The 21,993-nt window shown below is 40.4% G+C and overlaps 2 protein-coding genes across 4 annotated transcripts in view; both read left to right on the top strand.

The window, feature by feature from the left end:
* The window catches only part of gramd4a (GRAM domain containing 4a), a 471,921-nt gene that overhangs the window by 206,876 nt on the left and 243,052 nt on the right, over positions 1-21,993 (top strand). The window lies entirely within an intron of this gene.
* tbc1d22a (TBC1 domain family, member 22a) overlaps positions 1-21,993 on the top strand; it is a 163,629-nt gene that overhangs the window by 40,521 nt on the left and 101,115 nt on the right. For 2 of the 3 annotated variants that reach the window (XR_014272295.1, XM_082510800.1), the window contains exons 7-8: positions 14,160-14,288; positions 18,771-18,836. Coding sequence is in view for 2 of the 3 variants with exons in the window: in XM_082510800.1 (XP_082366926.1) it covers positions 14,160-14,288; positions 18,771-18,836 (195 nt within the window). In the remaining variant the exon portion in view is untranslated. Of the gene's footprint in view, positions 1-14,159; positions 14,289-18,229; positions 18,293-18,770; positions 18,837-21,993 lie in introns of all 3 variants that reach the window. The other variant, XM_082510801.1, reaches the window with a different exon arrangement.

Genomic DNA, 21,993 nt, shown 5'->3' with positions numbered 1-21,993 from the left:
GCACTCAGACATGCGTAACCTCACGACCAAGCAGAGGAGGAAAAAGATTAATCAAATATGAGCCAGTGTGCACACACAGATCAACGCATTACAGATGATCTCACACACACACACACACACACACACACACACACACACACACACACACACACACACACACACACACAAAGTTCCTGTCATGTTCTTTCTCCCTAACCCCTCCCTTTTTTTGATTTATGAAGACTGGTAGCAGTCCTGCTTTTTTTTTCTCCAAGCTTCAATAGGGAAAATTAATTGCAAGGCACAAATAATTTATTCATGAGACGCACGGTGTGTTTACTCATTAAGCCATTGTTGTGGTGAACAGCTTCTAGTCTGCAGAGAGAAGACTGGCTTTTTGAACACCATGACTTTCCCATTAATTACCGCACAATAGTTAATGTGCCGCAGAAAAGATGTCATTAAAGGTGTGTGTGTGCGCACGCGTGCGTGTATGTGTGTGTGTGTGTGTGTGTGTGTGTGTGTGTGCCTGTTTGTGAGTTGGTTTTTTTTTTTGGTATTGGGAGGTTACCAACTGGGTGCTTTAACCATTAATGGCCGCTTTGTTTGGTACTCAACTGATGTAAAGGCTCATAACACTGTATGAAGTTGCACAGCAATGACTGTAATGCAGGCAGTCAGACAGAAGAGAGGAGGGGGGCATCTCAGGACTTTTAGTGTACTAAGGTACCGCAGAGTTAATTTATTGAATTAGCATCTTTCTGTGTCTCCATGCACAGTGTAAACATGCATGCATACAAGCTGTATGTGTGTCTGTATGTGTATATATATACATATATATATATATATATATATATATATATATATATGTATATATATATATATATATATATATGTATATATGTGTATAAATATATATATGTAAAGTGAAGACTGCAGCAAAGTTTGGGCGTGCAAAGAACAACTGCCCTGTGGTGTGTTTAAACAATGATTGCACCACCTCTGCTTCCCTGGGGAGAAAAAGATAGAGCTAGCAGAGGTGGGGATTGTGTGGATGGCAAGGAAATATATTATAAAAAAAAAACAGAACATGAAGGATTCAAAACTGAAAAGGTTGAAGAGTTGGAGAAATTAAATGGAAAAGAGAAACTGTTGCTGGATGCTGTAGAAATGATCCCTCCTCCACAAGTTCTCCTGCCCCTGTTACACAGCACTCAGTGCCTTATGGTTTGACAGCTGTAACAGAAAAATCTAATTACATTTTTTTCAAATTGGCACCAAATTGCTACATCAGGTTCTTCCTGCTAAAATATATATGACTGTGTTTGGATTGCTGTGACACTGAAGAAAAGCAGGTTCTCGCTTAGTCACAGTCAGTATCTTTTCTCATGGCTGTATATAAAAGATGGTTATTGGTAAAGTAAGATTATTCATACATCTCTGGACTTGGCATTGATTTTTGTAACATCGTGGTTTTTTGTTTTGAAGGGTGAAGAAAGGATAAAGTGTTAAGTCATCAGCAATATGAACTATAATGTTTAATGCACTATATTTTGCTTTGGCCAAGGTTTTTACATTGAATGTCTTTAATGATGCAATACTCCCAGAGATTGTGTCTCCAACAGTTGATCCTTTATAAGTTAGGCAAAATGTGTTGAGGTCCAAGGACAAAGACTTCAATCTGGCCCACAGGATACTGTGAAAGATGTGAAAGTAGGCATTCATTTTATCACTGTATTTTAATAGGTTTTGCAACTTTTCCTGCTAATGTAGACCTCCCCCATGGCCGTTTATTCTACACCAAAATAATTATGTGTTATAAACAATTAAATAACAGAAAAAGTTTCTTTTTATTCCACAGTTGACTTTCTGTTTTTTACAGTGGGTCCTCAAAAAAAGGGCATTTTCTAACAGAAACTTTCTGTTTTTATAATTACAGGAACATCTGGACAATGGGCTAACAGGATTTTGTTTTTCTGTAATTTTACATATTTATTCCTTACAATTTAAGCTCAGATGCTGAAAGATTTCTTTCATTTACCACAGCACCATTTCTTTGTCATGTGGAAAAACCGATGCAATGTTAAAATCGCATTTCTTTTTCTTACATTATCATATAAGCACAAGGGATTAAGTGTGTAGGTAAAGTTCTTTCCACTGACAGAAAAGAGAGCTTCACTTGTCCAGCCCACTTAAAATCAAAGTGAGATGTATGTGGAGCTGCGTGCGTACGTAGTGCTAATTAGTGCTAATTAGTGCTGTTTTATTTGTTTGGTAATTCCATCAAAGTGCTCCAAAATGCACCAGCTCCAGAAACACGACAGAGAGGTCCAAAGCAGAGGCTCAAAACAAACAGAAGCCAGGCCAAGCAGCCTGCTGCCAGTTACAGCCTCCAGTGTTGCAACACTTGTCAAAGCGAGCGCACCCCTAACTTTATCTTTGGCTTCTTCTTTTGGCTCCTCCCTTTAGGGGTTTCCATAGCAGATCATCTGCTTCTATCTCACCCTGTCCCTATCTGCTGTCACACCAACCCTCTCCTTCATTTCATTCATGAATCTTCTCTGAGGTTTTTCCTCTTTTCCTTCTGTCTGGCAGCTCCCTCTTTCTTTCTCCCCTTCTTTCCCCCAGTCAAGTCTGTCCCGTATTCAGTAAGTGAAAATAAAATAAACAATAAAAGGTGAATCAAATGGACCATTACGGCAAGGCTGGGATGGTCAGTTTGGTAAAGTAAATCCGTTGGGCATCTTTCTTTGCCTTTAGACAACAATTCTGAGGGCAAAAGAGCCAAACGGGACAGGCCAAAAAAAAAAAAAAACATCCTTTGTCCAGTAGACCCCTCCACTGCACATATATAAAACAGTCTCCCCCTTGCCTCTCTTAGTGTGTCGCCAAACTACGTAACCTGAGCTGTCTCTCTGATCTACTCATTTTTTTTAGTCCTTTCCATTCTGCTCACCGCCAATGAAAATCATCAGCTCAGCCTCCATTTTTGTCTGTGTCACTGTGTCCAAACCCTATAACCGTGGCAGGTATTACTACCATGTTTTCACTTTTGCTGCTATCCTTCAGTCACAAATCACCCCAGATAACCTGTTTCCTTCAAAATTATTCTTGCTAAATCCAAATTTGTGACTTATTCAAAAAATAAGTACCGAGTAGTCTTTATAAATGGAGAAATTAACTACAGTGGCCAGAACTGCTTTATTTAACAGCACATAAACGTGAGTTTTGTGGCTGTTGTGCATTTTACCATGCTAGTCTATGGTATCAGTCTGCCTCAAATGGTCATTGAAGAAACTGCACTTATTGTTTTTAGCATCATTTTCAGCACCATAGGTTGTAGCTTGTTATATCTCAGCAAACTTACTCATATTCATTTGCAATAGTTCTAACAAACAATCAGATTGACAATTACCTAGCAGTGGAAGAATTTGTAATAAAATACAACCGAATCCAGGAAGTCACATGCTTATTATTTCTTAAGTTTTTCCATTTGTTTCTTAAATAGATGTCGGTGTGAGCAAAGGATGTCGACATTAGACTCAAAGCAACCCCCCCCCCCCAACTGTTTACGCTTATGAATGGATCTCTACTTCACCTCTCAAGGTCTTGTAGAAAACCAGATCTTGTAGCCTCTTGAGGGGTGAACTGTCCCAGGGTTAAATCTAAGGTTTGGATGAAAGTAAAAAAGTGTGCAAAGTGTCAGAAGCACTAATATCGTCTGAGGTGTCATAACACTTGACTGCTTTTTCTGTCCTGCCTGTGGTATGATCCAATGAAGAAATAGATAGGAGGGATCAGCCTCAAAAAATCTATTCTCTGTCTGGTACACACACACACACACACACACACACACACACACACACACACACACACACACACACACACACACACACACACACACACACACACAGACAGTGAGACTCACAGCCCACGCTGTATTCCATAAACTTGGCTAAGGCACCTAATAAAACTTCACTCCAGTGGCGTCCCTTGTGCCCTTCTCCTGCTCACCAGCGTGCACTAACTTATTTGATTTTTTTTTTCCTCTTCCCCTCCAGCAGGCATGCTTGAGCTGCACTCTTCTTTACTTGACAAAAGCGAGAAACAAGTTTTCCCACTGCAGTCAGAGCTCGCTAATGCTCCCCCAACGGGCTGCATTTACCACCACATCACAGAAATCGTCCATAACTGTCTTGCCTGTTATTAACCGCAGTGGAAATGAAGAATCAGGCAAACAAAATCTTGAAACCAGGCTACAAAAGAGAGGGCCAATTTCTAGCCTCACTGGATAGCTCCCTCTACCTCCCTTCACTATTTGCAAGATGCTCCACAGGTTGCCCGTGGCATCCAGTTAAACTTCCTATTATTTCAGAAATAATACCATCTTATTTCATTTGTTTAAAGAGCATTTGGTGTCTGAGCCTGAAGGAGAAAGAAATTAAATGGCTTTCCTGCTTTGTGAAAGAATGTCAGCCTGTGGCAATATGTACATTTGTTAATGGAGTGTGGCTGTTAAATGTGAAGTGGCGGGAGAGGAGAAAACTAACTGGCTGTGGAAATATTGATAAGGCTAAAGGGTTATATGAGATATATCAAGGCGGTGGGAGAGGGGACAGATTTACAGGTTATGTTAAACTTTACTACACTACATGTAATTATAGTGCTTAAAAGAAGGAGAAAGCAGTGCTTTTCTTCATTTGGGGCTAACTTACGATCAACCTTACGGGCACTTCAGCTCGCTAGAACATTTTGTTCCATTCTGCCTCATTCAAAAGTGAGAGCCATGCTAATATTAACTAACGAGACAGGGCGAGTTGCTTTTAGTTAATAGATTCATGACCAGGACATGAAAAATGTTGAGTTGTATATGTCTAATATTTGAGGTGAAATATGCATTTTGCACGTTCTCTGCTCCAAATCTTTAAAGATGTGCTCTCATTAGTCATGAATAAAACGTAATGCTATTTGCTAATCTGCCGTGTTGTGTCTTTTCCAGTTATGGATTGCACCATTCGATCACAATATTAAAACTACTGAGGGGTGAAGTCAACATCACGAGGGCTGTGCAATATTTCATATCCCGATAAAAGACATTTATCATCCCGACAACGATATATATCACAAAAATGTTGCATTTTCTGTAAATTCTGTGAATCTCAGGCATCTCGACTTGCATGAAGTGTTTTCAGCTGGTCGTCATGTACCTGGTGTCAGGTGTTCTGACTGATGGACGAAGCTGATGGCTCTTTTTGGCCTCTCATCCGTAAACACTCTGCATACTATTTCATGTAATTCATTTTATTTTGAAAGATCTCAACAGGATCTTCAGTTTTATTGTGAAAGTTTCATGTGGAAAATAAACAAGCGGACGGTGGAGTCACGCGATCGTTGTTGCTAACGACAATGCATAAAAACAGTCGCTTGTCTGTCCGTAGTGTGGTTATTTTAAATATAAGAGAGAGAGCACTTTAACAAATTAATTCTACAGTGACCATCAAAACAATGGAAAAAAAAAAAAAAGATATATATCGTTATATCGAACAGCCCTAAACATCACTGATCTCATCTTACTATAATGCAGGAAATCTTTTGCCTCTTTTGCACTAGCACCTACTCGAATTGACTCAACTCCACTCGGTTTTTAGGATTTTCCATTAGGTGGTAGTACCTGGTACCAGGACTTTTTAGTACCTATTTGACTTGGGGCTCCTAGCAAGCGGAGTCTAGCCAAAAATGTGACATCAACAGACTGCATGCTTCTGATTTGTCAGGGAGTGACGTTGCTGGATAAGTCATGAGAAACCTGGCAACAAGGAAAACGTGCACATACAAATCAACCATGAGGTGCAGACGTTTTCATGCAATGAAACACCATACCATGGTAGCTTGGCGCTTGTGTTGTGTGTGTGTGTGTCACATACAAATGATGTCAAGGAACCTTCATGCCACGTTGCTACAACAACCCCACCCAGTTCAAGGTGGTACTCAAATGTTATGGAAAACAGCTAAAACTGAAGCTAACCGAGCTGAGTACGTACTAGTAGACACATTTGTGTCCTGGCATATGTGTGGCTGGTACTTGGTCACCTGTGACCCACCTAAAACCAATCATGTGCCCAGTTGCAATGGCATTATGGACTTATGGTCTACAAAAACTGTTTCGATATGGCTCGAAGATCTAACCTCTAAACTCCAAAGATCTCAATTTTATGAAGCAATGACAGGATTCTGTCTACAGGCATCAGGCTCCAAAGGTTCTGGTTCAGTAGCAGAAGTACCACATCTGTGGCAGCAATGTTCTTGGGGACTAATTTCCTTTATAACATGCTATAAATCTATGGGACGATGTTAATATTACCCATAAATTTTGCATTTGTGTTTACACAGTGGTTAAATGCCAGCTGACTGATACACAGCCTACATACTGCCATCCATTTTTTTTTTTTTTTTAGGTCAAAGTCCTGCAGAACCTGCTGGGCTGTCATCAGTCTTACCTTCCATGTTGCTTGTTTAGAACTTCCTGTCGCTGAAAGAGTGGAGCACATGTCTGCTGGAGCTGCAGTACAAGCCCTGTAAAACATCAGGCTGTGGCTCAACGGTTATATAGCAAAGGTTTTTTGACTAAGGACCTGTGCTGTCTGCGTTTGTGTTTGCAGGGAATGTACACCAGTACTTGTCCTCATTACACTATAATGCACTATTGGTGCTCACGTAGCGTAGTATCACGACAAACTCAATTGCATTTGTCCTCCAACAGCAAGTCTTCCATCAGTCAGAGGTTAATAAAGAGATGTGAGGAAAGGATTGTGTAGGTAATTAATAATGAATATCATGCAGTAGAATTTTGGATCAGTAGAATATTGAATCCCTGATGATTGAAGGGTTTGATATCTGTAGTTGATAGGCAGTGAGTCAGCGTATTACATTGATTTTTCAGTTGGAGGTTTCCAAATTCCTCAGATGTTGCCACGAAGCACTGAAAAACTCACATTGTGTTTATAGAAAAATGTGGACATGCAGAAAAACAAGCATTTAAACACAGAAAGTAAAGTTTTGTTTGTTCAACTTCTGCCATGCTTGCAGTGGGACAGTTTATTTTGGTCTCCTTCTAGAATAATGTGCTCCTTCTAAGTAGAAATCAATTTAGAGAGGAGACTTGGTATAAAAAACCCTCCAACAATTTCATTTAAATTCCCCAAATGGATTCCCCAAGCATATTTCCCCTGGTCTTTTTTTTTTGGAAGACAGAGTTTACTGAAGTGGAGGATCCACGGGAGGAAGAGTAGATTGATGCATTAAGAATGAAGAGAGGAAGAGATGAGGTTTATGTAGACTGATTAACAGAGGCAGGAGCTACATTTTGCACCACTGGCAGGACACGTAGAGCTCTCGTGCATTTATGCCTCGCTGTCAGTCTCCCATCTGTCTTCTTAAAATCTCCTTAAAAAAAAAAAAACAAGAAAAAAAACAAGTAGATTACAAATTAAATAAAATATTTGTCAGATTCGAGCATAAGTGCTCTTGAGTTTTCTGCTTTCTAAAAGAAGGCGAGCTGCTTGTGCTCTCTGCATCCCTTTCCTTCAACTAACTCTAAAACATTTACATTTACAGGATGGTGCAAAAGGCTTTGGTCATTTATTTGTTCCTTTACTTTGGGGAAATTACAAATTGGTGCAGTGATTAATTGTGCAGACATAAATGGAAATACACAGCCGGAACTCTCAGACAAGCTTTCTTGTTCTCTGGGCTTCTTGAAGGAGATTCAAAGGATGTTTCTGCCTTTTGTTCTGTTCTCTGTCAACATGATCCCACACTGCTTTAACAGTGTCGAGGTGCAGGCTCTGGGCAGGCCAATCCATGACTGATGGTGTTCCACTGTGTGTTTTTACTGTATGTTCCTATGTTCATAATTCTGTCAATTTTGATAAGATTCCCACCACCACTGGCTGAAATGCAGTCCCAAACCATCACAGATCCACCATGTTTGACAGATGGCTCTAGAAACGCACTTACTGTACCTCTTCTCCGTACATATTGATGGCAATTTGAACTAAACTTGTCATCAGTCTATAACAGCGGTCCTCAAACTTTTTTGCGCCATGGACCAGTTTATGTCCAACAATATTTTCATAGATAAATACAAGATTTATTCATAACACAGGAAAAGACCCAGGGAAACAGAGTTAACGATAAAAACAATTAAAAAATAATAATACGTTTGAAAGGGCAGCACGGTGACACGGTGGTTAGCACTGCTGCCGCACAGAAAAAAGGTCCTGAGTTCAATTTGCATGTTCTCCCCGTGTTTGCGTGTGTTCCCTCCGGGTACTCCGGCTTCCTCCCACCGTCCAAAGACATGCAGCTTGTGGGGATAGGTTAATTGGATAATCCAAATTGCCACTAGGTGTGAATACGGGAGTGAATCTCTATGTGTCAGCCCTGTGATAGACTGGCAGCCTGTCCAGGGTGTACCCTGCCTCTTGCCCTATGACAGCTGGGATTGGCTCCAGCGCTCCCCACGACCCTGAAACGGATACGCGGAAGCGAATGGATGGACCCTAAAAACCATAAATTTCACACCCGAGCCTCAACTCGCGGACTCACAGACCGGTACGGGTCTGTGGCCTGGGGGTTTTGGACCGTTGCTCTATAAGACCTGGCTGCTGATTGTTTGCTAAGTTTTACGTTATGTGTAGACAAAACACTAGTCCATCACTTGTGTTAGCACTGTGGTTTTTTTTTGGGTTTTTTTTTTGCACAGTGCCTTCGTAATTGGAGACGGAGATGCTTATCATTTAGGTCAGATGGCAGATATGTTTTAACTGGTCATGTGAATTAGTAATTGTCACTGTGATTTCATTTTACAATACATGTATAGTCGTGTTTGGGTCTCCTCTATATTTGTCAAATCCTCCCATGTGTGTGTCCTGCTCTCCTATCGAGCAGTAATACAGCTGCAGTGTGATTGACCTCCACTAAGCTGTCCATTAACCTTCAACACACACACACACACACACACACACACACACACACACACACACACACACTGTCCCTCATTTGGCAGAGTGCACCTAATGTCTGAGCCCATTGCTTTGTAGCTGCCCTGTACTGATTTGTGTTTGTGTGTATACAAGTGTGTGCGTTTGCATGTGGAGCAGTTTCAACATGTGACGCATGGACATATTGGCAGAGACCATGTGTGTGTGTGTTGTCAGGGATCTGGGTTGGGTGGGGGAGTCATGTTGGCACAAATGTGACTGTCTGGATGAGTGGCAGCACCGACTGAGCATTGACAGTCGGGTGGATGAGTAAGAAGCAGGGCAGTGCTTCACTGGATTTATGTTGCTGCAGGGAATTAAAAATGTCACAGGTCACGAGAAACACGTGAGAAGAATGTTTCTGATTTAAGAGTGTGTGCGCATATATATGTTCACATTATAATATAACTGTTCTATAATATATTTTACAGCTAAGTTTAACTGTTCTCAGTGTTTGTGCTTGCCAGGTGTGTGTGTGTTCAGCTTTTTGCAGGCAAAGTTGTTATTGTGCTGCAGACAATCCTCTAGACTCTGCAGACTTCTCTTGGGGCCTTGTCTTTGTAGGATTGAACAGAAAACAAATGAAAGAGAAACTTTTGTCACTACACTTATTTGACTGTCTTGTAGACAGTTGCTCAAAATTGATGGTTTGTGTGCGTTTGTCTGCTTGCCCGCATATTTCCAAAAAATGGCTTCCCGCTTCCTGAAACGAATGACAACAGCATCACAGACAGACACACATTGATGATGAACACACAGTGAACACCCGCGTTTTAGGGCCTGTTCTGATTTTCCGACTCTTTTGGAGCAGGTAGATGAATTTAATTTGATGGGGATTCCACTAAAGCCAGTCCAAGACACAGTTGCTCTAACTTGCGTGTGATCAGCAGCCAAATATGCTCATTTTAATTGGAAGTGATGACAAATCCGTGCACGAGAGCAGCTGTTTGCTGAAATATTTACAGGAAAGGCATCTTTGTAAGATTTATGTAGGGAGTTTTAGTCCTGACCTATGGGAGCAGCATATGGTCTGTACTTAAATGCTAAGTGCTCTGCACTCATATGGAACCTTTTAACCTTATCTGTTCCACAAAGGGCTTTACAGTGGGTCACTAATTCACTCATTCATCCATTCACTCGACCACCTGAGCCGCAGCCACGTCAGTGTAACAATATAAGGGCAAAAATCCACTTGCTAGCTTTCAGGATCATTTAGTAACACATCATGGTCTTCTTTAGTGACTTAGTAGTCACGAAGAAGCAAACTCATCACTCACAGAAAACTTGAGTTCTTCTAGTGGCCCACTGGGGCTCAGCCCCCACAGACCTGATGTTAGAGTGCCCAACTCTACAGTAGAAATAATCATGTTTACAGCCTGCTATAAGAACAGTTTCAGTCTGTAGCTGAACAGGATTTTTATATAATCGTCATGGTTAAACGCTAACAAAGTTCTGCATTATTAGGAGCATGGCTGTCTGGAAGCCCTTGCCTTTGTTATTTATGTGACAAATATTATAGTTTTAACTGTACTAACAGCCTGGCCAGTCATTTTATGTATTTATTTGCTGCAAAATGAGATTGTCAAGCATAACAACATGCTCTAAATCCTGCCTTAAATGTTGCCATAAGACGGAGTGGGTCTGTGATGGAATAGGGTCGATTTGGCAATTAGATACGATTGGTTTCTGATTATTCAACAGTTGACTCTGATAAATCTGTTGTCTACATAGGTGGAAATTCACATTCAATTATTACTTCTGCACTGAGCAGCTTTCCTTGTTCTATATATAACCAAAATACAATCACCTCTGGCTATCAGCTGAGTTGAGTCCCCTCCAGTTGTGCTCTTTGCAAAGACTCATTCAGACTTATAGGAACATGGAAGAAACTGGTGGGCAACACTGCAGTGACTATATCTGAGTTACAGTCAAGATTTCATTCATTCATTCATTTTCTTGACCGTTTGTCTAATTCAGGGTCAAGCTTCGGCTGGAGCCTGGGTGTCATAGAGGTAGAGGCGGAGTATATCCCGTAGCCTGTACACCAGTCTGTCACAGGGCTAACATATAGAGACAGACCAACCATTCACGCTCACATTCACACTAACAGTCAATCAACAGTTAACCTAACATACAGTGGGGCAAAAAAGTATTTAGTCAGCCACCGATTGTGCAAGTTCCCCCACTTAAAATGATGACAGAGGTCAGTAATTTGCACCAGAGGTACACTTCAACTGTGAGAGACAGAATGTGAAAAAAAATCCATGAATCCACATGGTAGGATTTGTAAAGAATTTATTCGTAAATCAGGGTGGAAAATAAGTATTTGGTCACCTCAAACAAGGAAAATCTCTGGCTCTCACAGACCTGTAACGTCTTCTGTAAGAAGCTTTTCTGTCCCCCACTCGTTACCTGTATGAATGGCACTTGTTTGAACTCATCATCTGTATAAAAGACACCTGTCCACAGCCTCAAACAGTCAGACTCCAAACTCCGCCATGGCCAAGACCAAAGAGCTTTCGAAGGACACCAGGAAAAGTATTGTAGACCTGCACCAGACTGGGAAGAGTGAATCTACAATAGGCAAGCAGCTTGGTGTGAAAAAATCAACTGTGGGAGCAATCATCAGAAAATGGAAGACATACAAGACCACTGTTAACCTCCCTTGATCTGGGGCTCCACGCAAGATCTCATCCCGTGGGGTCAAAATGATCATGAGAACGGTGAGCAAAGATCCCAGAACCACACGGGGGGACCTGGTGAATGACCTGCAGAGAGCTGGGACCAAAGTAACAAAGGTCACCATCAGTAACACACTACAACGGCAGGGAATCAAATCCCGCAGTGCCAGACGTGTTCCGCTGCTGAAGCCAGTGCATGTCCAGGCCCGTCTGAAGTTTGCCAGAGAGCACATGGATGATACAGCAGAGGATTGGGAGAATGTCATGTGGTCAGATGAAACCAAAGTAGAACTTTTTGGTATAAACTCAACTCGTCGTGTTTGGAGGAAGAAGAATACTGAGTTGCATCCCAAGAACACCATACCTACTGTGAAGCATGGGGGTGGAAACATCATGCTATGGGGCTGTTTTTCTGCCAAGGGGACAGGACGACTGATCCGTGTTAAGGACAGAATGAATGGGGCCATGTATCGTGAGATTTTGAGCCAAAACCTCCTTCCATCAGTGAGAACTTTGAAGATGAAACGAGGCTGGGTCTTCCAACATGACAATGATCCAAAACACACCGCCCGGGCAACAAAGGAGTGGCTCCGTAAGAAGCATTTGAAAGTTCTGGAGTGGCCTAGCCAGTCTCCAGACCTCAACCCCATAGAAAATCTGTGGCGGGAGTTGAAAGTCCGTGTTGCTCGGCGACAGCCCCAAAACATCACTGCTCTCGAGAAGATCTACATGGAGGAATGGGCCAAAATACCAGCTACTGTGTGTGCAAACCTGGTAAAGACCTATAGTAAACGTTTGACCTCTGTTATTGCCAACAAAGGTTATGTTACAAAGTATTGAGTTGTATTTTTGTTATTGACCAAATACTTATTTTCCACCCTGATTTACGAATAAATTCTTTACAAATCCTACCATGTGGATTCATGGATTTTTTTTTTTTCTCACATTCTGTCTCTCACAGTTGAAGTGTACCTCTGGTGCAAATTACTGACCTCTGTCATCATTTTAGGTGGGGGAACTTGCACAATCGGTGGCTGACTAAATACTTTTTTGCCCCACTGTAGCTTGCATGAACCCACAAAGGCACAGAAAGAACAGGCAGACACAACACAATAAGCACAATCTAAAACCTGAAGGCGCATTTATTATATTTCTTACAGGGCTTTTACCTGCAGTGGGTGGACGTTATTCAGTCTCTGAGATTGCTTAGTTGTCATCTAACAGGCGGTTGATAACAGGCAGTCGTTTTGTCTGTTGTCATAATCAAAGCTCTTCAGAGAAAAATGGCAAAAATGGTTCATTCATAGATGTCATTTTAAAATAAAAAGGGACCCTTTGAATGTTTCACAGCTAGATGAACCAGCTTTTTCTCACGGGAAGTAGTTTTCAGGGCCTGAAGTCATGTTTGAGTTCAGTTTTGAAGATTGTAACTCTCTGAATATTTCAGAACGCCTAGCCCCAGCTCTCACTTTTAATAGATGTATTTTTTTTTTTGTTCGTTTTAGGGCTGACTTTCTCCTCATTGCATAAGCCTGACCGCATAACCAGGATACAGTCTTTCACAAATGCATGCTCACATATGCCGTCTGACAAACACATTGATGACAAATATTTTGGGAATAAGAGTATCAACTTACCACTCGGTGTTTTTCCAGTCTTCTGTTGTCCAATTTTGTTGAGCCCGTGTGGACGGTAGCTTCATTTTCCTGTTGTCAGTTAACAGCAGTGGCATCCAGTGTGGTCTTCTGCTGCTTAAATTTTCATTTCCTCTGCATACCTTGGCAGAAGAGCATTACTTGTAATTAGCTTATTAGATATTAATGAGCATTTGAGCTGGTGTACCTAATAAAGCGTACTGTCACATGGGTTGTTTTTCTACTCCTGGATCTTTATGCGTTAATAAACAGTTGATATCTGTAATATATGTTCTCAGGCATAGACTATCCTTGCTGTACAACAGGCCCGCCAACCTGCTGTTCAAACCTACTGTTTGTGAGTGACAGCCAATGAGAAGAACATGACTCAAAGCGAGAGCAGCTCTAAAAGGTAGCTGAACCGAAGCCCAGAATAAGAAAAATTGGGATTATCTTGAAGTGTGAATTATGCAAAGCCACTCAAGTCAAGTCAAAGTTAAAAGTTTGGAGTTGAAAATGAGCCAAATAGGTTCTTTTCAAGCTAAGCTAACCAGCTCCAGGCCTCAGCTTCATCAATAATACACAGGCATGAAAGTAGTATCAATCTTCTCTTTGAGCTGTCTGCAAGAAAGTGAATTAAAATACAGCATTTTTTTTCAGCTGTAACTTTACTTCAAAACTGAACTCTTACTGAATTGAGTCGGATCCAAAAACAAGAATATATGAAGAACTGAGAAGATAAATGGAAAAATCAAATCTACAGTGTGACTTGCATCAACGTTTAAATGGGTGATGTTGTATGTTTCTCACTCTCTGTCTATCAGGGTTACCTGCCAGCCAACGCAGAGAGGAGGGAAAGCGTTCTACAGAGGAAGAGGCAAGAATATTTCGGCTTCATCCAGCAATACTACGACTCTCGCAATGATGAGCATCATCAAGACACATACAGACAGGTACATGCATATACACGAGCCCACACATCTCGTATGCCTATAGTTTTCTGAATCCCCCAACTTGAGTGACAGAATGAATGAAAGTCTCCAGAAAGACTCTTTCTAATTACAAGAGCATCCTCCCGTTGCCAATGTATTAGCTCAGCATGAATTTAGGACACAAACAGTGTAAGCGTTTGTTTGTTTGTATATATGTGTGTGTGTGTGTGTGTGTGTGTGTGTGTGTAAAGAGTGCCTTTTTACAGAATTTGGCCCTGCAGTCAGGATTACTGCCACTAGTTATTTGGCAAAAATGTGATCTTTATTGCATTTTTTTCCCCCCCTTGCTTGTGTTCCTTTGTTCTCTCGTCCTTCTCCCTCATGTACTCGTCTGATTGTTTGTTCGTCTGTGTGTGTCTGTGTCACAGACCAGAGACGAGCGGCTTCAGAGAGATACTGAAATTAACAGTATTCTGTTTGGTTCTGAAAATATCCGTTTTTACCCCCCACCACCACCACCACCCACACACACACACACACACACACACACACACACACACACACACACGATCCCCTCGTTCTTACACTCGACTACTTCCCATTCATTTTGAGCCGATAAGGAACATCAAACTGAACTGTCGATAGCAAAAACACACATTTCTCACATTCCGTCCAATTTCCCATTGATCTCCTCTGCACCGTGCCAGGGAGCTGGCATACTTTGTTTTGATGATTGTTTGGATTGTGTCTTGAAGCCTCCTTTTTCTGCCAGATTCTACTTGTGCTTTAGTGATTTCTAGTTTGTTTATTTATTTTTGCTGTGTGCCTGATTATGTGTGTTTGTACATATGTTACTTTGGCATTCATGTTGCTCAGGATGGTGGGTTTGTATTGGGTTTCTGTATTTTTCTTTCTTTTCTTTTTTGATTTTTTTTTTTTTGTTTATACATATTTACGTGGTTGTATGTGTGTTTACATACAGTACTCAACAGATCGGAAGACGCCCCTGTGCGGTTTTGCTTACTGTAAATAAGACTGGATGAAATAAGTACAGAAGTAAAATAAAATGAGATAAAAAGTAGCTTACTGTATGTAATAGAAAACAAAGTGGTGCTATATGCACAGTGTGTAAAGTGCAGTGTTTGAGATGAGAATGCATATTCTCTGTTGCACAGACGTGTTCATTTGACATCATTTGAAACTGTGCGATCTCTAAATAGCTGCATTTTTTAAGTAGATCATTTCCTCTTATGAAGAGTCGAAAACAAAGACTTTAAAAACAATACAGTGAACAGAAAGACCCCCAAAGTAGAAACTCAGTTCAGCAAAATTAAATACCCATGTTAATCACAGTTTTGCTAAAAAGCAAAGACTTAAAATAAACTGAAGTGATCAAGAACTTTCTTCATGTTGAATCTCCGTGTCTGCATCATAGCTCCACGCGGAGAAGAACTGCCCGAGGAGCTAGAAATGCATTTATTGTAAGAATTCTCCCACATGTTAAGCATACAGGAATATCAGTGACCAACCATAAATGAGTCGAAATGAGACGGCTGCAGAAGTAATCAAAAGGTATAGCACGAGTGTCAGACTCAATTTTACTAAGGTTCACGCCAGGAAATGGGGATCACACCAAGGGTCAGGCATATGCAGTTTAATGACATGGTTTAATTTAATCCACAAAATAACATCCCACGTAATGTTGTATATCCCAAAAGTCTGTCTTACATTCAATTTGGTCCACATAAAGGCTTCAACAAAACATCTGCAAGTTTCCCAGCTGTTAGTGTTTAATGTAGCAAAATACTGCAATAAACCGCAGTCGGTAAACTTTGCAGAAATAAGACAGCCACTGAAAGTATCGGGCATAGGAAAAGACATCATATTTAATTATCCATATTTAATTTGTTTTTTGAAATATTTCTAAAGGTTTTCAACAGTCTGTTATGAGGTGGGCACCGCATCACTGTGCAGATGTATTTGCATGTAGGCAGGCCAGAATTTGAGCACCGAATGTGGGTTAAGATACATAGCTGCAAAGGGGCTCGGACCTTAAGTTTGGGCAAGTACTTCAGATTTGGCTCAGGGTTTATCCATGGAAAGAGTGTTTCTGTGGTAGCTCAGACAGTGTAAAGGACAGTTTGTAATGTCAGCCTGTTCGAACAACTTAAAAAAGAAAAGAAAAAAACCCGGTGTAGACTTTAAAAAAGAAGCACAAAGAGGAAATTTATTTTGGCTCGCGCGCGGTTCAGCAGGACCACTACAGTGAATGCATAGTCCCGACAGTGAAGCACAGAGAGCGCAGGGGTGTGATGATTTGGAGCTAGTTGAGTGCAAAAGGGAGATGACATTTATAGATGGGACCATCAATGCCTGTGAATTTAACAAAATACTGGCTGACAACATGAGCAATACTGCAGCATGATGGCGATCCAAATCACGCTGCCAAAAGCACAAGAAGAAGGAACACTAGGAGGTTCATTTGCTTCACTGAGTTTCTACTCTGTGGCCTGCAATTATTAATATAGTAAGTCTGTGTAGTCTTTATTTTGTAAAGAGAAAGTGGGTCTACTGTTCAAGTATGTCATTAATTTTAAGTGATATCACACAGGGCTCCGCTCATTTCTGTTACATGTCATCCTTGTGTTTGTGTGTCCATCATCCATTCTGAATGTCCGTCTGTTTCGAGGTTGTTCTTTTGTCTCTTTTATATTTTTGTTTATGTTCCTTGTAACTTGCCCACACTCTGTGTGTGTGTGTGTGTGTGTGTGTGTGTGTGTGTGTGTGTGTGCATACGGATGTCCCAGCTTGAACTGCAAACCCTTTTGATGTACTGCAGCAGTTTCATTCTTCCCCAGGAGAAAGTGATCTAAAAAAAATCTAGCTTTGGTCTTTTTTTGTTATTTTTCAAGCAAGCAGAGAAGAGTGTTGTGTGGAGATGGCATTTTGTTGGTTTATTTCTGATGCATTAAAAATATTTGGACCACTAGAGGATGAAAATACCGACCCTTCATTTACGATGGCCTTATCAATTACAAAATGTCAAATGTCAAAATACAATTTTAAAACAGTGAGCTGAATGCTACTGGAACTTACATAGAGAATTATTATATTCTCAAAGATACCACCTCGTCCTGCTTCATGGGAAATACCACAACTTCCCATTTTAAAGTGGCCTTGAATACTTTTAGCTTATTTTCTGTCATATATTCTATGAAAATGGTGCACGCTCATATTAAACATGACCAAAGCTTCCTTCCATACCTTGTTTCAACTCAGTCATTAAATCCAGGAGGATTTAGTATTGGTTTGTAGTAAGTTTTGGTGGCTCTGTGGTTAGTAGTGTGGCTTTGTTGCAGAGGGACGCATGCATCAAAATATTAACCATTTCTAAGATGGGCCGCGCTCCACATTAGATATTTTTAATGCAAATCTGTTTATTACATTAAGTAATTCTGGAAACGCACCAACAAAGAGACAAGCCAGACCTCTAAAAACGTCCTCGCTCGATGTAGAAACATCACTATATGTGGAAGTCATCCCTGTGAGCCAAATGCTCAAAATTCTTCTTATTACTGCTCTTGACTATGTATGCTATCAAGACAGAAGATGTGTAAATTATTTGGCGTCTGAGGCCCCACCCATCTTTTGCTCAAACCTTCTGTTTGTGAGGGGCAGCCACTAGCTAGAGTGGCTTGTTGAAAACAGTGGATGAACTGATACACTATAAGACAAATAAGGATTATAAGTAATCATGCAAAGCTACCCTATACATTCCAACATATAATATAGAACTGGGTGTGAGTGTAATAACTCCACTTTATGTCATTTGTCATTTCTTTATAACGCCTGAAAAAGTCTGAAAATGCAGTACATGTGGAGGACGTTTATATTGTGTGTGTTTGTGTTTATGTGTGTGTGTCCGTGTGTGTCTAACACATTCTCTCCCATGTTGCTGTCAGATCCACATAGACATTCCTAGGATGAGTCCTGAATCTTTGGTGCTGCAGCCAAAGGTGACAGAGGTAAGGTGGACTGGATGTGGACCCAATGCCCAGTCCCGTAACCAGCCGCGCACTCTTACAAACAGACCGGGCTATTTCAGTTGGCTTGTCTCCAGCTGCCGCCCTGCATCCGCCTGGCTCCCTTCTGATGAATCTGTCCGCCTGTCGTATCGGTCGTCTGCGGGGTAGACACTCTGAAATGGTGTAAATGTGGTCTCGTACATGCATAAACGCACACACACACGCATTGATGCAAGCACATATTATCGTAGAGGCATCTCAGCATGCAAGGGCGCTCATATGCAGTGCTGCATTCAAGACCACAGCTGCTATCCATTTCAGAAAACTGAAACCCCAGTCCGACTTCAATCAAAGACACCAATCCACTAACTGTTCCTCTCGCTATCCGTTCCTGTCACTGTCTGTAATGGCCAAATCTGTGCTAACCTGCCCGTTGCTTCAGTGTTTGTCTTTTTTTTTTCTCTCCTTCTCTCTGCAGATTCACATTGACATACCGAGAACTAATCCTCTTATTCCTCTCTTTCAACAAGCTTCTGTTCAAGAGGTGAGACCCCTCCAGCTGCACACACACCACCTCACCTAGCAGGGTTTTCCCTTTTCTGCTTTTAGGCAGATGTGGTCCTGGAATTAGAGGCACTGATGATGTTGGACACCTTAAAGACAGAACATGTGAGATGGCTTACAAAGAGGGGAAAAACATGACAATAGTTAAAACGATATAGGTCGAAAAAATGGGGCACAAACTGTGAAGAGTAGTTGAGTGTTAGAGTAAAAATACCGTCTCAACTCAAGTCTCAGTATCTTGATTTATTTACTTACTTTATTTAATGTTTTTCTATCTGCCTGCGAGTGTAAAATGGGAAGACCCTTGCTTAAGCACTGCATGATTTGGCATGGGGCACATACACAGCTGCTCAAGCGAAGAACACACATGATTTTAATAATTACATGCATGGGATTAGATCCCTTTTAACTTTCACTCTGCATGGTTGGCAGTTTCATATCTTTTTGTTGTGCTTCGTTAGTTCTACTGAAGCATTTCTTATTACAGTTGGGTGCTCTGTTATGGCCGATATAAGAAGTCATTTTCTTCAAAACATCTTGAGCATTATGTTTGAAACATTGAACTATTAGTCACAGTTGTGCACATTGGACAATATGGTTAAAAGCTAGGAAAACTCATAAGCACCTTTTTTCTCATGGTGATCAGTAGAAATGCATAAACAATACTTTAAAGGCATTTGTTTCTCACACAGAGCTGCTGCGCTTTTATCATACGTATAAAATTAATATCAGCTGATTTCACTCAGATCGGGTTTGCTCAGTTTCTCTGTTGATGGGTAAATGCAGATTGTAGCTACTTAATATGAATCAGTATCACTTTAAGTCTACATATACTGTGTATTGGATGTTTTTTGTAATGTTCATTAAAAAAAACAACTTTTCCAACCTGTCATTACACTCTATTAGTTCAATTCACTTCAATTGAGTTATGTTCATATAGCCACAAATCACAGCAATAGTCACCTTGAGATGCTTCCGAAGAACCTACAATAATCAATACTGATTTTACCTTAAAAAAATACAGTTTTAATTACTAGATTTTTGGCTTACTAGGTCATTTGTATTAAATGTGTGCAGATGATTTAGTTGGCTCAGAAGTAATGTGTTAAACCCATAAGTTACACAAAGTGACAAAGTTGTCGTAACCACAAATCAGTGGTTTTTCTTGACAATAGTGATTTCACATGTAATTTAATAGTTATATCAATGAAGACATTTAAAATCTGATTGATTTGTTGTCTCCCTTCAGAATGTCACACTTCAATAAACATGAAGTGTAAAGCCAGAACAGGGTCAGGGCTGTGTGAGAAACTATAAGCCAGGTTATGGCTTGAAACCTTTAACTATCTACTCATTGTAAGTTACAGAATAACTTGAAATAATGTAAGTATGGTTAGTGGTCTTTTAGCTATGAAATTCTTGTAAGAAGTTACTCCACTGGTCTGAGGGACTATCAGTGCAGCATCCCAGTGCAACTTAACATGGACATTAACCTGATTCCATTCATTTATATTGGGTTAAGCTTATCTTATTATTCTAGTGCTTCAGGGATGGCCTGTCATGAGTAGAACCACTGGCCTGAGAAGCAGAGAAGTGAAAACACAGATAGAAAACTCCATAATGAGGTGGAGGCTAATGAGGTGCCCAGGGCTCCGAGCTGCTTTGTGTGTTTACCTGCACAAAGGTGCGAGGAAGCACGCACATACACACTCAGACATCCATACAACATAGTGGAATTTTTGCATTTAGGTGAAAATATGGTTGATCTTCATTGAACATATGAAGTAATCAATCACAATGCAGACTAGAAAAAATTAACAGAACCTCTGTCCTAAAGCTTGGAATCACACCAAGAACAAAGTCTGTAAATTTAAAGAAAACATAAGGATCCAAAGTTAACAGCAAAATGCAAGCAGAAATCTCTAAGTTACTAAAACCTTTGTTCACGTGTCCACTTAAACAAAAACCCACCCAATAAGAATGTGTTCATGGAAAAGTAGCACAAAGGAAAACACGGATCTTCAAGAAAGAAATGATGGGTCACAATGTTTATTATTATTATTTATTTATTTTTATTTTGCAAAAGACCACTTGATGTTTCACAAGAGTCAAGTTGGCCGCAGGTCATTAAAGAGTCTAGTAATGTCTTGACTTTTGTTAAAAATAAGTCTTAGTATGTATTTAAGTGTTTGAAACTCTGTTTTCTGCATTTCAGCACCTCGTATGACTACACTGCTGAGGTCATAATATTTTTGTAACACGCTAAACTCAACTGTTGCTATAGCTGGGGAACATAAAGGGACAGTTATCAGCAGAATAACATACAAGGTTACGAGAAAAGAAATCGTGTCATGTGTAGGTTGTTTTTTGTTTTTGTTTTTTGTTGTTGTTGTATCAATCCAACTGATAGGATTGATATTTTGATTTAAAAGTCCGATATCTCAGCCGATACATTCATTCTTTCAGACACAAACATAAGCAGATTTTCCTAACATTTGTTAAGAGTAGTTTCTTATTTCCTCATTTACAATCTACCCGACAGTGCGGTGATCATCTGGTTGTTATAATTGTGGCGTTCTTAACAGGGATGTTGCCAACAGGGAAATTGCAGAGTGCCCTCTGGTGGATAAACCATGCAACATCAACACTCATATGGTTAATTAACTTTTTACCATTTTATTCATATGTGTAGTAAAAACAGTAATCATGCCAATAATATACTTTAGCAACTTATGGTTACTTATGTCCGTAAAACGTTTAAAATCCCAAATTCCCCAATGGTTATGCCTCATTTTTCTCTACCTCAGCCAAATAGCTTTGCTTTAATTATCATGGTGACTGATGCCAGAATGCTTACAAAGAGTGTATTTTCACTTTTTCACATATCTGAAGTCTGGTGCTAAACAAATTTTGAGAGGTAATTAACTTCTTCATACCTATAGGACAGACGTAGAACAATGATCTTATGCCACAATGTGCAATGTTGTGTTAAAAAATAAAACAAAACGCCAAAAATAAGTCAAAATATTTCACACCAATACCAAAACTTTTATCCACACAGTGAAACATGGTGGAGGGAGCATCATGGGTTGGGTCTGCTGTCCTGCCTCGAGATCTGGATGCTTTGCAGTCAGTAG

The sequence above is a fragment of the Aulonocara stuartgranti genome (assembly GCF_965226115.1).
Source record: "Aulonocara stuartgranti genome assembly, chromosome: 17".
Lineage (NCBI taxonomy): Eukaryota > Metazoa > Chordata > Actinopteri > Cichliformes > Cichlidae > Aulonocara > Aulonocara stuartgranti.
The sequence above is the reverse complement of the archived record's forward strand: the minus strand, read 5'-3'. Positions and strand labels throughout refer to the sequence as shown.